General features: G+C 41.6%; 1 protein-coding gene across 3 annotated transcripts in view; it reads right to left on the bottom strand.

The window, feature by feature from the left end:
* CA10 (carbonic anhydrase 10) overlaps nt 1-17,561 on the bottom strand; it is a 524,645-nt gene that overhangs the window by 432,489 nt on the left and 74,595 nt on the right. For all 3 annotated transcript variants that reach the window (XM_073883802.1, XM_073883801.1, XM_025859284.2), the window contains exon 3: nt 4,325-4,399. In XM_073883802.1, the coding sequence (XP_073739903.1) occupies nt 4,325-4,399 (75 nt within the window). The remainder of the gene's footprint in view (nt 1-4,324; nt 4,400-17,561) is intronic.

Raw genomic sequence — 17,561 nt, 5'->3', positions numbered from 1 at the left:
AAAGAAAAGAAAAGAAAAGAAAAGAAAAGAAAAGGAAAGAAAAGAAAGAAGCAACCTCATGAATCCTCATGAATCTTTGTGTCTCTGATATTCTTATCAAAATGCAGGACATCTTCATTACTATAGCCAGAGCTGGCTTTTTAAAATACACATTTGACTGTGTCCCTCCAGAGCTTAGGGATGTCTTATAATTCCTCTATTTTTAAAGGAACTGTGTCTATGCTCTTGAATATGAAACACAAAGAATCTCACGCATGAGTCCCATGGCGCGCCCCGCCCTGTAGACTCTCCCCACACCCACGCTGCATTTCGACCCCGCTCTGCCAGCTTGGTTCACTCTGATATTACCCCACCCTCGCCTCCTCCTCCACTGAGAACCCTGAATCTGGGAGAAAGCTTTGGGCTGCAAGTGACAGAAAGCCTGATGCCAAACAGCTCCAACAGGAAGAGGTTTGTTGTCTCACTTAAGAAAATGAGGCCATTCCATGGTGAATTTAATGCTACCAAGTAAGCCATGCAAGAACTGCGTTCATTGCAAGTCTCTGTTTTGTCATCTTCGGTGTAGCTTTTGTCCCTATCATGGACAGAATTGTTTACCCAGGCTCATGTCTATATTAGTGAATCAGTCAGGGTTTTCCAGAGAAACAGAACCAATAGAATGTGTGTGTGTCTCTGTGTAGAGAGAGAGATTTATTTTAAGGAACTGGCTCATTTCATTGTGGAGATTGACAAATCTGTAATTTGCAGAGAAGGGTGGCAGATTGGAGACCCAGAGAGGAGTTGATGTTGCAGTTTGAGGCCAAAAGGTTCTGGAAGCACATTCCCTCTTTCTTGAGGAACCTCAGTCTTTCTCTCAAGGCCTTCAACTGATTGGATGAGGCCCACCGACATTAGGGATGGTAATCCGCTTTACCTAAGCTCCACGGCTGTAAATGGTAATCTCATCTAAAAAAAATCACAGTGGGGCACCTGGGTGGCTCAGTTGGTTAAGAGTCTAACTCTCCATCTCAGCTCAGCTCTTGATCTCAGGGTCATGAATTCAGGCCCCACTTTGGGCTCCATGCTAGGGATGGAGTCTACTTTAAAAAAGAATGTATCTTCACCAAAACATCTAGAATAGTGTTTGACCAAATATCTTGGTATTGTTGACAAGCCAATTTGACACACAAAATTAGCCATCATGATGTCTAAATCAATCACTCTCAAGAAAGAGATTGAAATCACCATTAGTGGGGTAGATAATAATCAAAAGTAACTTTCTGGGGCTGGAAAAGGACTCCTCTGAGCACATGGCTCTGTGGTGGGTGAACATAAATAAAATCAGGGCTCTGCCTGCAAAGCAGGCTGTAGTTAGGGGTGAGGTTGGATGAAAGTGCGGATTTGAGCAGGAAAACAACAAAGTCTGCTAATCAACAGGCAGGCAGAATCACAATCCTTTATGGATTCCTTTACATGTTCCATAAACCCTACTAGAGCCCTTGTTATACTGAGTCATGGGTTTGCAGCTCATCTTCCTCTTTAGATGGTGGGTGTACCCTTGAATAAGAACCATGTATCAGTTACCTCTTTATCAACAGCCCCATGCATGGTGCTCAGGATCAGGTGGTTACTCCATAGGTGCTTTGAACTGACCAAAGTGGATTATTCTGGTGCTAAATCAACCTTGTGCTTGCCATTGCTAGAGAAATCATATATTTCTATGCACCACAAGCTTTGTTGAAATCACAGATTCACAACTGTTATGCCAACTTTTTTCTAGATATTCCTACAGAGAACCTATGAGGCAATAAAACTTGCCCAAATAGTCTAGTCATACAAAGTTCTCTTCTTTTTCATACATCCATAACATGAAGAAAATCCCAGTGGCAAAGCAAAGAACACTCTCGACCTTATACTCAGCAATGATAATAAGAGATAAAGGGTCCACCATTTTCCCTAAGCACCAACTCAGACAAAGTAGGTCATTTGGAGTGTGTCAGATAATACAGCCTCAGGTCCAATTACTTAATTCAGAAATTCTCATGACTTATCTTTTTTTAACAGAGTGGAGTGCCCCAAAGTTTAAGAAGTAAAATCATCAGATACCAATCTTCTTTTCCAGGAAGCCAAAGGACTTTGGGACCATTAGATGCAGAGGATGATAAAGTCACTTCTCAGTTGGCCACTGTGTAGAGACCAGTTGAACTCACCAATCCAAGGAACAATACTAAGCATCTTCCATGTTCTATGCATCATGAGAGACCCTCACTTGCATTACTATGTTTCCAGTTTATAGCTCTCTGCTTTTTCCGAAGCAGAGAAGTATCAACTTTCCAATTATATTGCTATTGATAAAATAATAATAGTTACACGCAGAACAACTGACATGTACTCACACCATGCCTCAGACATTACCATAAGCACCTTATCTTGCATTATATAATTTAATCCTCACAAAACCTCATGAGGCTAACTGGGTCCTTATCTCCATTTTAACAGATGAATAACCCAAGGATCTGAGAGGAGGTAGGCACTTTGCCGACAGAACTACCAGTAGGAAGCCAAAGTCCCAGACTCAACGCCAGGTGTGTCCGACTTGAGTTCACACCGCATGTTTTATACATATTATCTTCTATAAAGCTGGAAATGAGGAAAAGTTCAGCTTTTTTAAATCAACACACAAAAGGAAAGATAAAACTTTCCTGTGGCTGTCTCAGAAGCAACAACCAAATCAAAAGAGGGCTTTGAACATGTGTAAAGAAGGGATGTGCCAACCGAGGGGAAAACATCAAAAATAAAATGTGGAGCAGAAAAGCAAAATTTTGCAGGGCTTATTCAGTATTATCCATGAGCACTTCAGTCACTACAGAGGATATTGGAGGATATTATTAGTTTGGCAAGACTCATTATAACCTGGAGGGAATGCCCTTTGTTGCTTTAATTCCATAATCGCAAAGCACAAGCATATAATTATAAATACAATTTCTGGGATGCCTTGAATATGAGAAGCAGATTCCTCAGAAAAACCATAAGCACTCGATCCATTGGCAAGGGATGTCCCCAGTTGTCAAGGATAAAATGCCATGTATCTAGATCAGGCCACATGAATATAGCCTGTGTCGATTAAGTTGTTAAAAGATTATTATTAGAAACCTGATCATTTCTGGGTGAATTAATCAAGACCAGTTTCTATGCCCACTGGGCCAAGGAATAAATGTGCCATAGTAAATTTGTACAGTTAATAATCTCAATTTATGAGGCTATTTAGCAGTCAGCTGGCTTTTTCGTGGGTCACCCACCTCTCCCTCACCAAGCTGCTTTCCTCCTACTGGAAAGCCCCAAGAGCATGGGTTAATTACCGTCCCACTGTACAACTGAGAAAGTGATGCTCAGAGGGGTTTAGTAACTTGCGGCGCTCTGCACAGTTGACATCAGGAACTCCACAGAAGAACCAGAACACAAGAGACAGCAGCCAAGAATGAACCATGTGAGCTAGGGACACTGCTCTTCCCACCTGCCACCAACTACAAAGATCTCCACCGACACATGAAACCCTCTGTGTTTAGCGCCCAAATGGGGAACTCCATATCGACTCCTCTCAAGAACTGCATTTCTTCCCTTCCCACATCTAGGCAGTTAAAAATACTTTGAAATATCTCACCCACCTTTCTGTCCATCCTTTTCCTTAACATTCTTGCTCTTTCTCTTGCCTCTCTCCCAACTAAAGTCTGATACAGCAGAATGAGGAGGACTGTGATTAAGGTGAGAGTGGTGGGGGACAACAGGGACCCCCACCTTCCTTTGACACCAAAGCCATGGTATGTTTCTGGCTCTACTTTGTCTTCAGTTCTCTCCCCACTCATGCTGACAGCATCCACTCTGGCCATTATTTTTAGCCCACGCTTGGCCCAATCTGCTAAGTCCTGACCACAGATGGTACTAAAGTGACATCAGTGACAGCATGCATCCCAGCAAGACTCACTGTCATGGTCAGCCTTTCCAGACTTCCTGTTTCATTAATGTTAAAAAAAAAAAAATGGCTCTTTCTCGCTTAACCAAATTACAACAGATGGAGCTTCAACCCTCCGTCCTCCGCAGCCCTCTCCCTGGCAGAACCACCCAAGGGAAAGGCCTAGGGTTGTAGGCTTCCATGGAGAAAGGGGGTCTTGGTGGAACTGCCACTCTTGAACAAACGTCCCCTTGACAGAAAAGTCTTATTCCCACTGTGTACGAGAGATGCCGCTGCTCCCTATACCTCCCTTGGCACGCAGCAAATGCAAAATTTATTTCATTCAAATTCTTTCCTTAAAAAAAAATAAAAGAACAAGAATAAATATGTATTTACCTGGAACAAAGCTTCCCTGGACCACCTCCTTGTATGCCCACCAGCCTTCATGGATTTTTGGTGAATTCTGTTGAGCTGTAGGGGTTAAAAAAGGAAGAGACACTGAGAGGCTAGTGGAGGATCTCTGTGTCCTGGCTGGGAAGAAGGGTGAATATACATAAAATAATCCTCTTCTACCCACAAGTCATCCTACAAAATGCAGCACCTACCCTCCTTTTCCTTTTTTTTACAATATACTGTCATCGTGTTTTTATTAAAAAAAAAAGCACTCAGGAGATTTCTATGCAAGGGAAATAGACAATAATTATGTATTTAAGCCTATCTGAATTCCCCTGTCACTTATCTCTACCTGTGACTCACCTCTTTTCTGCACCTGCCCCCGTACACGTGCGTGCGCGTGCACACACACGCATGCGCACGCACACACACACACGCACACACACGCACACGCACCCTCCCCTGGGATTGAGGAGAGGAAGCTGATCCCAGCCATGAGCCAGACAAGAACTCTACACGTGCACAAACCCCTTAGGAATGGAAAAGAGGTAGGGCATTTGCTAAAAGGGCTGGGCTAGAAGAGGGAAGGGCTTTCTTCAGGCCCCAGGAAAATGAAAACAAGAATATAAATCATCATGGTGAGAGCTTCTGTCGTCATAGGGAGAAAAAGTGGAAAGCCCAAGAAATTGGGACACAGCATAGGGATCTGTGAGCTCATGCTGACAGGACCTCAGGATAAGCCTTGACCTTTATGGCAGCTGGTGGGCGATCTGGGGTGATTCTATTATATGTGGGTGTCTGCCCCGAAGTGCAGGTGGCACACGCACTTATGTGGATGCCTGAACTGCATTCACATCTCAGCTGTCAGTCACGCTGGAAGAAAATAAGGTAATTTCAACCATATCTGTAATTTGGCGAGTACATAGCAAACGTTAAACCTTGACATTCATTGCCTTTCTTTAAATCTTGTTCTTTTTTCAGTCTCCTTCAGACGCATCATTCTGGGTTAGAGAACATGGTCCAAGACAACGCGTTTGAAAGCACAGCTTTGTATAGGGAGGATTTGCCAAATTCCTTTAGCTTCCCTATGAGCATCAATCGCTTAGCTCCAAGTGTCTCCCCATAGTAGAGAGAAGATACTTATTTCTGAGTATGACATTAAGCCTGCTGAGGCTTGCAGTTCTGTGATGAAGAATGGTTTATGACACAGGACGAGTGAAAGAGAAGCCCACTCCTTCTGGAGATGACAGTGGGGGTTGAGGTATTTAGACACAAATAGAAGAGGGACAAAGAACCTACTTAAGGATCTGGAAAGATATCACCTTTCAAGTTGCCCAGCACAAGTCTAGGGCTTGGGATGAGTCAAAGGACACTGGGTTACCCAGTACCCCATTTCCATGTGGAATGGACAGAGCTCCCACAGCCCTTGAGGAAGATCCTAAAGGCAGCTGAGTGAAAGGCCAGTTTATCCGTTCTGGGGCAGCAGGCAAAGGGAGAAGTGGCCTCAACACAGAGGCTGGAGAGACTTTGTCCAGCCAGGGAGCCAAGTGGAAGAGTCAACAGACTCCTGGTATTTGTGGTACTAGGGAAAGACAAGGAGATTTGAAATCAGCTAGGAATTCTTTATGCCTGACCAAGTTAAGAAACCAGGTCAAGAGTTATATGGTTGGAAAGTTTACCAAGTAGGTGGACAAAGGACATTTCTCTGGTTCAGAACAATTCTGATGCTTCCTCTGAGCCTTGATGTTGCATGATCCACCTTCCCCCTCCTTCCCAGATCATGGAGGGTCGTCATAGGACAAAGAGGAGAATGACAAAGGTTTAGAAGTCTGTGAGATCAGATTCACCTAATGCACTCAGACCCAGTGGCCCATTTTTTTTTTAAAGATTTTATTTATTCATTTTAGAGAGAGAGAGAGAAAGAGGAGGGAGAGGCAGAGGGAAAGAGAGAATCTCAAGCCAACTCTGCACTTAGCATGGAGCCCAACGTGGGGCTTGATCCTGGGACCCTGAGATCATGACCTGAGCTGAAACCAAGAGTCAGATGCCTAACTGACTGAGCCACCCAGGCACCCCTACGGTGGCTCATTTTGAAACATTTTGTAATGCTCACCTTGATGATAATTAAATAAAACTCACAGGCAGTACATCCTACAGAAAAAACCAAATAAACAAACAAACAAAAAAACAAACAAACAACTCTGATATTTCACTAAACTTCAGCCTAACTTTGCTGGACATGAAACATGTTCCAAGTGTGGAAGAGATACACATATCTGAAAGCTCAAAAGCATTGAACTGCAGACACCACTTAACATCTTTGCATTAGAGATAAGCCAGGATTGATTTTCCTTATCAAAGACAGGAATTTTTGAGTTTTATTGAAACTCACAAAATTGACTGTCTTGAACAATTTAAATCATAAATATGGCCTTCTTTCTTTATTCCCAGGGGTACTTGGGAAAGCCATGTTCTCTTTTTTTTCTAATTTTATTTTATTTAAATTCAATTAACATATAGTGTATTATTAGTTTCAGAGGTAGAGTTCAGTGATTCATCAGTCTTAAATAATACCCGGCGCTCATTACATCATGTGCCTTCCTTAATGCCCATAACCCAGTTACCCCACACCCCCCAACAACCGCCAGTTTGTTTCCTATGATTAAAGTCTCTTATGGTTTGACTCCCTCTCTGATTTTGTCTTATTTTACTTTTCCCTCACTTCCCCTATGATCCTCTGTTGTTTCTTAAATTCCACATATGAGTGAAATCATATAACTGGCTTTCTCTGATTGATTTATTTCACTTAGCATAATACCCTCTAGTTCCATCCATGTCATTGCAAATGGTAAGTTTTCATTTTTTTAATGGCTGAGTAATATTCCATTATATATACATACCACATCTTCTTTATCCATTCATCTGTCGATGGACATCTAGGCTCTTTTCATAGTCTGGCTATTGTGGACACTGCTGCTATAAAGGGGTGCAGGCACCCCTTCAGATCACTATGTTTGTATCTTTTGGGTAAATACCTAGTAGTGCAGTTACTGGATCATAGGGTAGTTCTATTTTTAACTTTTTGAAGAACTTCCATACTGTTTTCCAGAGTGGCTGCACCAGCTTGCATTCCCACCAGCAATGTAAGAGGGTTCCCCTTTCTCCACATCCTCACCAACATTTGTTGTTTCCTGACTTGTTAATTTTAGCCATTCTGACTGGTGTAGGGTGGTATCTCATTGCACCAAAAACCGTAAGATACTTGGAATAAACCTAACCAAAGAGGTAAAAGATCTGTACTCTGAAAACTATAAAACACTTAGGAAAGAAATTGAGAAAGACACAAAGAAATGGAAAAATGTTCCATGCTCATGGATCAGAAGAACAAATATTGTTAAAATGTCTATGTTACCCAGAGCAATCTACACATTCAGTGCAACCCGTATCAAAATACCACCAACAGGGGCGCCTGGGTGGCTCAGTTGGTTAAGTGTTTGCCTTCGGCTCCAGTCATGATCCCAGTGTCCTGGGATCAAGCCCTGCATCAGGCTCCCTGCTCAGTGGAGAGCCTGCTTCTCCCTCTTCCTCTGCTGTTCCCCCTGGTTGCTGTCTCTCTGTGTCAGAAAAATAAAATCTTTTAAATTAAAAAAAAAAAATACCACCAACATTTTTCAAAGAGCTGGAACAAATAATCCTAAAATTTGTATGGAACCAGAAAAGACTTAGAATAGCCAAAGAAATGTTGAAAGAGAAAACCAAGCTGGTGGCATCACAATTCCAGACTTCAAGCTCTATTACAAAGCTCTAATCATCAGAAAAAGTATGGTACTGGCACAAAAACAGACACATAGATCAATCGAACAGAATAGAGAACCCAAAAATGGACCCTCAACTCTATGGTCAACTGATCTTCGACAAAGCAGGGAAGAATGTCAAGGGAAAAAAGACAGTCTCTTCAACAAATGGTCCTGGGGAAATTGGACAGCCATATGCAGAAGAACGAAACTGGACCATTTTCTTACACCACACAGAAAGATAAACTCAAAATGGCTGTAAGACCTAAATGTGATAAAGGAATGCATTAAAACCCTAGAGGAGAATGCAGTCAGTAACCTCTGTGACCTCGGCTACAGCAACTTCCTGCTAGACATGTCTCCAAAGGCAAGGGAAACAAAAGCAAAAATGAACTATTGGGACTTTTTATCATCAAGATAAAAAGCTTTTGCACAGCAAAGGAAACAGTTGACAAAAACAAAGGACAATTGACAAAATGGGAGAAGATATTTGTAAATGTCTTATCAGATAAAGGGCTAGTATCCAAAGTCTATAAAGAACTTATCAAACTCAACACCCAAAGAACAAATAATCCAATCAAGAAATGGGCAGAAGACATGAACAGACATTTTTCCAAAGAAGACATCCAAATGGCCAACAGGCACATGAAAAAGTGCTCAACATCGCTCGGCATCAGGGAAATCCAAATCAAAACCTCAATGAGATACCACCTTACACCCGTCAGAATGGCTAAAATTAACAAGTCAGGGAACGACAGATGTTGGCGGGGATGTGGAGAAAGGGGAACCCTCCTACATGTTGGTGGGAATGCAAGCTGGTGCAACCCCTCTGGAAAACAGTATGGAGGTTCCTCAAACAGTTGAAATTAGAGCTACCATTCGATCCAGCAATTGCACTACTGGATATTTACCACAAAGATACAAATGTAGGGACCTGAAGGGGTACGTGCACCCCAATGTTTATAGCAGCAATGTCCACAATAGCCAAACTGTGGAAAGAGCCAAGATGTCCATCGACAGATGAATGGATAAAGAAGAAGTGGTATATATACACAATGGAATATTACGCAGCCATCAAAAGGAATGAGATCTTGCCATTTGCAATGACGTGGATGGAACTGGAGGGTGTTATGCTGAGTGAAATAAGTCAGTCAGAGAAAGACATGTATCATATGACCTCACTGATATGAGGAATTCTTAATCTCAGGAAACAAACTGAGGGTTGCTGGAGTGGTTGGGGGCGGGATGGATGGGGTGGCTGGGTGATAGACATTGGGGAAGATATGTGCTATGGTGAGCACTGTGAATTGTGTAAGACTGTTGAATCACAGATCTGTACTTCTGAAACAAATAATGCAACATATGTTAAGAAAAAAGAAAAAGAAGAAGATAGCAGGAAAGGAAGAATGAAGGGGAGTAAGTCAGAGGGGGAGACGAACCAGGAGAGATGATGGACTCTGAAAAACAAACTGAGGTTTCTGGAGGGGAGGAGGGAGGGGGGATGGGTTAGCCTGGTGATGGGTATTGAGGAGGGCACATTCTGCATGGAGCACTGGGTGTTATGAACAAACAATGAATCATGGAACACTACACCAAAACAAATTATGTAATGTATGGTGATTAACATAACAATAAAAAAATTAAAAAAAAAAGAACTTATCAAACTCAACACCTAAAACACAAGTAATCCAGTGAAGAAATTGGCAGAAGACATGAACAGACATCTCTCCAAAGACATCCAAATGGCCAACAGACACATGAAAAAATATTCAACATCACTTGGCATCAGGGAAAAACAAATCAAAACCACAGTGAGAAGCCACATTCTCTTGTATATATCTCATCATTATAAGTGAGGATCTTCACAGCCCTCAAAAATTTCTGTTTTATATTAAACATTTTTACCAAGTTGTTTTACAAAACTTTTCATTGATAGTACTTACACATATCCATTTTAAACAATTAGCACAGTGCTTTAGCTATAATGTAAAGGAGAAATAAATGTAATTCATTAAATATATATTTCAGTGTGTATGCTTGAGCATGATGCATTAGAACAGAGATTGGCAAATTATCATCTAGTAGCCAAAGATGGTCCACTGACTGTTTTTGTACCACTCAAAAGCTAAGAAGGCTTTGCAAGTAGTCAAAAAAATAAATAAGAATATCTTATGACATGTGAAAATTAAATTAAATGGTAATTTCAATGTCTATAAAGTTTTATTGAAACACAGCCATGTCCACTTCTTTACATATTGTTTATGGCTGCTTTCTCACTATAGTGTCAGAGTTGAATAACTGTGACAGAGACCAATTAGCCTGCAAAACTTAAAATATTTCCTATGTGGCTCTTTACAGAAAAAGTTTGTTGACTGTTAATTTATGAACATAATTTCAAAAAAAATCAACATAATGTAATGCTTTAACTGTAATATAAAGGATAAATGCATAATTTGTAATAAAATATATTTCAATTTGTAAATACTTGGTTATGATACACCAGAAGAATGAAGAAGTTGGATATTTGATTGAAACAGGTACAAATAATACAGTTGGGGGGCACCTGGGTGGCTCAGTTGGTTGAGTGTCCAACTCTTGATTTTGACTTAGGTCATGATCTCAGAGCCCTGGGATTGGGCCTAGTGTTGGGCTCTGCACTCCGCGGGGTGTCTGCTTGAGATTCTCTCCACCTCCCTCTGCTCTTCCCACCCCCCACCTCTCTCTCTCTCAAATAAATAAATAAACCTTAAAAAAAAATAAGACAGTTGTACTCTATTGGAGAGGCCACAATCCACAAGTGGCATTGCTCTCAGTGATGTGATTTTCCAAAATACTGAACAACTCTTGGCAAAGTTCAAAACAAAATAAAGTACCATCTTCCCTTGATAGACACAGTAATTGCACTGCTGGAGAAGAGGACATAGTAAAACTATGTAAGAGATACTTTGTGTTCATAAGCAACATGAAATTTATATGCTCATATAAATACAAATTTTTCACTCACTTGAATGTCTGCTGGGACATGGGACAATGTATCACTGTTTGAAACTGTCAAATATACTGCAGAGCAGATTCTTTGCCTGCCCTGGCCCAGTTGGTGCTAAATGCAGTATTTTTCATTAAAACAATCTCAAGGGGTTCCTGGGTGGCTTAGTCAGTTAAGTGTCTGCCTTCGGCTCAGGTCATGATCCTGGGGTCCCGGGATCGAGTCCCACATCGGTCTCCTTGCTCAGCCGGGAGTCTGCTTCTCCCTCCCCCTTCTCCTTCTCTCTCTTGCTCTCGCTCTCTCTCAAATAAATAAAATCTTTAAAAAAATAAAACGATCTCACAATGCCCTTCTTGACAGTCACTGACCTAACAGGATTATTTACAGCACTATTTATCTATGCTTAAATGAGAATAAAGCATTTTGAACACTAATCAGAAAACTTTTAGATACAAGACACATTTCCCTATATATCTGAATTGTAGTGTCAAGTCCACATGCCACCGCATTACACATTTCAATATTTTTTCTTTTTCTTGCCATTTGACCATATCCTTAAGAAACTATCATTTCTAGCAAAGGAAAAGCAGCAAGGAAGAAAGAGAAAGCAAAGATGTTCTTAAGATGACAAAAAGGGAAAGCAATTCCAATACAATCCTGAGTAAAATGAGTAAGTTTTCAGATTTTTAGATACATTCCTATTCTTTCTCTCTCTCTTCTCTCTGTGCATATAGGCACCCCCCACCCCCTACAGACAGACAGACAGACAGACACACACACACACACACACACACACACACACACAGAGGCCCATTATAAGGAAGACCTATCAGTCTGACCTAAGCACTGATTTAGGAAATGTCATTTTTAAAAAAGATTTTATTTATTTATTCATCAGAAAGGGGGAGAGAGAGAGACAGAACACACAAGCAGGTGGAGCAGCAGGCAGAGGGAGAAGCAGGCTCCCCACTGAGCAGGGAGCCCGATGCGGGACTCAATCCCAGGACCACAGGATCCCGACCTGAGCCGAAGGCAGGTGCTTAACCGACTGAGCCACCCAGGCGTCCCAGAAGATGTCATTTAAAAGGCAGAAGAAAATGAAGTCCTTGGATAATTATGAGTATTGCAATGAACAGAAGTATCACCATAAGCTTCTGTTCCATCCAGAAAGCAGCAAAACATCCTGCTCTCCCTTCATGTCCAGTCATTGATCCTTCAGCTACCCTATCCATTACGAAGTGAAATTATGTAAGAGTTTAGCAGGCGGCAAGACAATCAAACCATCTGAATGAAGTCTGTTAGAACGACAGAACTGGAGAGTTTCCATTTGCTTTCTTTGACATGCCTAGTGAAGGATCCAAACTTGCCCTGCAAAAATCAATCAGCCTGAGCTGTCTATAAATTACAAAATATGATACCTGCAGGCTAGATGTGAAGAAAAGGAAGGGTTTTATACAATGTGTTATTGAATGCCATTGTATGCCCTGTCTGGCCTCATACTGTTGGGCAGTTTGGAAAGATAGAACAGCACATCGAAAAGCTTTTTTTTATTTAAAGCTTTGCTCAGGGAAACCTGGGTGGCTCAGCCGGCGAAGCGTCTGCCTTCGGCTCAGGTCATGACCCCAGGGTCCTGGGATCGAGCCCCACATCGGTTCCCTGCTCAGCGGGGAGTCTGCTTCTCCCTCTCCCTCTGCTGCTACCCCCGCTTGTGCGCTCTCTCTCTCTCTGACAAATAAATAAAATCTTTAAAAAATACATTTAAAGCTCTGCTACAGTAAGCATGGGTGGCTTGTTTGCCACAGTGCACCAGGACAGGTACTGGCTTTTCATTTTAAACCTTGCCAGCCAGATCCTCCTGATATCCAGTGAGTGGAGAGCCAGCTGAGAATTCCTCGGAGCAAACAGGTGATCAGAAAGCAGCCTTAGCCTCTGAAGCACTTTGCCGGTGCACTGGATTTCTTTATGCACTGTGCAACCAGCCCCTGGGAAAAATCCAGGTGTCTAATCAAAAAAATTGTGTTGACAGTAAAAGCTGTCATCACTGCCAGAAGAGGAGATACACATAGCAAGGGCCCCTCTCTTGATAGTAAGGAAAACATATTTCAATTTTATTCTTTTTTTTTCATTGTGGCAGTTTGAGAACTTGCAAGTTTTAAAAGAAAACTCAGAATCTCTGGATTTGGAGAGAGACACAATTCATTGCTCCAATCTCCTCCTGGGCAGTTGGGGAAATGGACGAACAGAGAAGGGATGCCCCTAATAAAGAAAAGAAAAAAAAATACATATATATATATAGTGTCTTAGACCAAGAGTCAGCAAACTTTTTCTGTAAATGGCCAGATAATGAATATTGTAGGCTTTGAAGACCATTCTGTCCCTGTCCTCATGACTCATCTTTGCCACAGTAACACAAAAACAGCCATATACAATATGTAAATGAATGGCTGTGGCTGTGTGTCAATAAAATGGTATTTACAAACACACATGGAGGGCTGGACTCAGCCTGTGGCAGGCAGCACTGTGTTGATTCCTGTCTTACAGCTAGAAAAGATTTTTGTCATCTAGTTCCGCTTCCCTACTAAAATGTTTAGAACTGAGCTACTTTATTTTTTTTAAATTTTTTATTGTTATGTTAATCACCATACATAAAATCATTAGTTCTTTTTTTTTTTTTTTTAAAGATTTTATTTATTTATTTGAGAGACAGAGAGAATGAGAGAGAAAGCACATGAGACAGGGGGAGGGTCAGAGGGAGAAGCAGACTCCCTGGTGAGCAGGGAGCCCGATGCGGGACTCGATCCCGGGACTCCAGGATCATGACCTGAGCCGAAGGCAGTCGCTTAACCAACTGAGCCACTCAGGCGCCCAAAATCATTAGTTCTTGATGTAGTGTTCCATGATTCATTGTTTGTGCATAACACCCAGTGCTCCAGGCAGAACGTGCCCTCTTTAATACCCATCACCAGGCTAACCCATCCCCCCACCCCCTCCCCTCTAGAACCCTGTTTGTTTTTCAGAGTCCATCGGCTCTCATGGTTTGTCTCCCCCTCCGACTTACTCCCCTTCATTCTTCCCCTCCTGCTATCTTATTCTTTTTCTTTTTTCTTAACATATCTTGCATTATTTGTTTCAGAAGTACAGATCTGTGATTCAACAGTCTTGCAAAATTCACAGCGCTCACCATAGCACATACCCTCCCCAATGTCTATCACCCAGCCACCCCATCCCTCCCACACCCCACCACTCAGCAACACTCAGTTTGTTTCCTGAGATTAAGAATTCCTCATATCAGTGAGGTCATATGATACATGTCTTTCTCTGATGGACTTATTTCACTCAGCATAACACCCTCCAGTTCCATCCACGTCATTGCAAATGGCAAGATCTCATTCCTTTTGATGGCTGCATAATATTTCATTGTGTATATATACCACTTCTTCTTTATCCATTCATCTGTCGATGGACATCTTGGCTCTTTCCACAGTGTGGCTATTGTGGACATTGCTGCTATAAACATTGGGGTGCACGTACCCCTTCAGATCCCTACCTTTGTATCTTTGGGGTAAAAACCCAGTAGTGCAATTGCTGGATCGTAGGGTAGCTCTATTTTCAACTGTTTGAGGAACCTCCATACTGTTTTCCAGAGTGGCTGCACCAGCTTGCATTCCCACCAACAGTGTAGGAGGGTTCCCCATTCCCCACATCCCCGCCAACATCTGTCGTTCCCTGACTTGTTAATTTTAGCCATTCTGACGGGTGTGAGGTGGTATCTCATTGAGGTTTTGATTTGGATTTCCCTGATGCCGAGCGATGTGCAGCACTTTTTCATGTGTCTGTTGGACATTTGGATGTCTTCTTTGGAAAAATGTCTCTTCATGTCTTCTGCCCATTTCTTGATTGGATTTTTTGTTCTTTGGGTGTTGAGTTTGATAAGTTCTTTATAGATTTTGGATACTAGCCCTTTATCTGACATGTCATTAGCAAATATTTTCTCCCATTCTGTCGGCTGTCTTTTGGTTTTGGGAACTGTTTCTTTTGCTGTGCAAAAGCTTTTTATCTTGATGAAATCCCAATAGTTCATTTTTGCCCTTGCTTCCGTTGCCTCTGGCGATGTTTCTAGGAAGAAGTTGCTGCAGCTGAGGTGGAAGAGGTTGCTATCTGTGTTCTCCTTTAGGATTTGGATGGACTCCTGTCTCACGTTTAGGTCTTTCAACCATTTGGAGTCTACTTTTGTGTGTGGTGTAAGGAAATGGTCCAGTTTCATTCTTCTGCATATGGCTGTCCAATTTTCCCAACACCATTTGTTGAAGAGACTGTCTTTTTGCCATTGGACATTCTCTCCTGCTTTGTCAAAGATGAGTTGACCATAGAGTCGAGGGTCCGTTTTTGGGCTCTCGATTCTGTTCCATTGATCTCTGTGTCTGTTTTTGTGCCAGTACCATACTGTCTTGATGATGACAGCTTTGAAATAGAGCTCGAAGTCCGGAATTGTGATGCCGCCAGCTTTGCTTTTCTTTTTCAAGATTCCTCTGGCTATTTGGGGTCTCTTCTGGTTCCATACAAATTTTAGGATTATTTGTTCCATTTCTTTGAAAAAAGTGGATGGTATTTTGATGGGGATTGCATTGAATGTGTAGATTGCTCTAGGTAGCATTGACATCTTCACAATGTTTGTTCTCCCAATCCATGAGCATGGAACGTTTTTCCATTTCTTTCTGTCTTCTTCAATTTCTTTCATGAGTATTTTATACTTTTCTGAGCACAGATCCTTTGCCTGTTTGGTTAGATTTATTCCTAGGTATCTTATGGTTTTGGGTGCAATTGTCAATGGGATCGACTCCTTGATTTGTCTCTCTTCTGTCTTCTTGTTGGTGTATAGGAATGCCACTGATTTCTGGGCATTGATTTTATATCCTGCTACTTTACCGAATTCCTATATGAGTTCTAGCAGTTTTGGGGTGGAGTCTCTTGGGTTTTCCACATACAGTATCATATCATCTGCAAAGAGCGAGAGTTTGACTTCCTCTTTGCCGATTTGGATGCCTTTGATTTCTTTTTGTTGTCTGATTGCTGTGGCTAGGACTTCTAATACTCTGTTGAATAGCAGTGGTGAGAGTGGACATCCCTGCCGCGTTCCTGACCTTAGGGGAAAGCTCTCAGCTTTTCCCCATTGAGAATGATATTCGCTGCAGGTTTTTCATAGATGGCTTTTATGATATTGAGGTATGTACCCTCTATCCCTATACCTGAAGAGTTTTGATCAAGAAAGGATGCTGTACTTTGTCAAATGCTTTTTCGGCATCTACTGAGAGGATCATATGATTCTTGTTCTTTCTTTTGTTAATGTATTGTATCACGTTGACTGATTTGCGGATGGTGAACCATCCTTGCAGCCCAGGGATAAATCCCACTTGGTCGTGGTGAATAATCCTTTTAATGTACTGTTGGATCCTATTGGCTAGTATTTTGGTGAGAATTTTTGCATCCATGTTCATCAAGGATATTGGTCTCTAATTCTCCTTTTTGATGGGGTCTTTGTCTGGTATTGGGATCAAGGTAATGCTGGCCTCATAAAATGAGTTTGGAGGTTTTCCTTCCATTTCTATTTTTTTGGAACAGTTTCAGGAGAATAGGTATTAATTCTTCATTAAATGTCTGATAGAATTCCCCTGGGAAGCCATCTGGCCCTGGGCTTTTCTTTATCGGGAGACTTTTGATGACTGCTTCAATTTCCTTAGTGGCTATAGGTCTGTTCAGGTTTTCTATTTCTTCCTGGTTCAATTTTGGTAGTTGATACATCTCTAGGAATGCACCCATTTCTTCCAGGTTATCTAATTGGCTGGCATAGAGTTGCTCATAATATGTTCTTAGAATTGTTTGTATTTCTTTGATGTTGGTTGTGATCTCTCCTCTTTCATTCATGATTTTGTTGATTTGGGTCATTTCTCTTCTCCTTTGGATAAGTCTGGCCGGGGGTTTATCAATCTTGTGAATTCCTTCAAAGAACCAGCTCCTAGTTTCGTTGATCTGTTCTACTGTTCTTTTGGTTTCTAGTTCATTGATTTCTGCTCTGATCTTTATGATTTCTCTTCTCCTGCTGGGTTTAGGCTTTATTTGCTGTTCTTTCTCCAGCCCCTTTAGGTGTAGGGTTAGGTTGTGTATTTGAGACCTTTCTTGTTTCTTGAGAAAGGCTTGTATTGCCATATACTTTCCTCTCAGGACTGCCTTTGCTGTATCCCAAAGATTTTGGACAGTTGTGTTTTCATTTTCATTGGTTTCCATGAATTTTTTTAATTCTTCTTTAATTTCCTGGTTGACCCATTTTTCTTTAGTAGGGTCCTCTTTAGCCTCCATGTATTTGAGTTCTTTCCGACTTTCCTCTTGAGATTGAGTTCTAGTTTCAAAGCATTGTGGTCTGAAAAAATGCAGGGAATGATCCCAATCTTTTGGTACCGGTTGA

Source organism: Callorhinus ursinus, unplaced genomic scaffold, assembly GCF_003265705.2.
Source record: "Callorhinus ursinus isolate GAN/ISIS: 27379988/994484 unplaced genomic scaffold, GSC_fseal_2.0 scaffold52, whole genome shotgun sequence".
In the NCBI taxonomy this organism is placed as follows: Eukaryota; Metazoa; Chordata; class Mammalia; order Carnivora; family Otariidae; genus Callorhinus; species Callorhinus ursinus.
The sequence above is the reverse complement of the archived record's forward strand: the minus strand, read 5'-3'. Positions and strand labels throughout refer to the sequence as shown.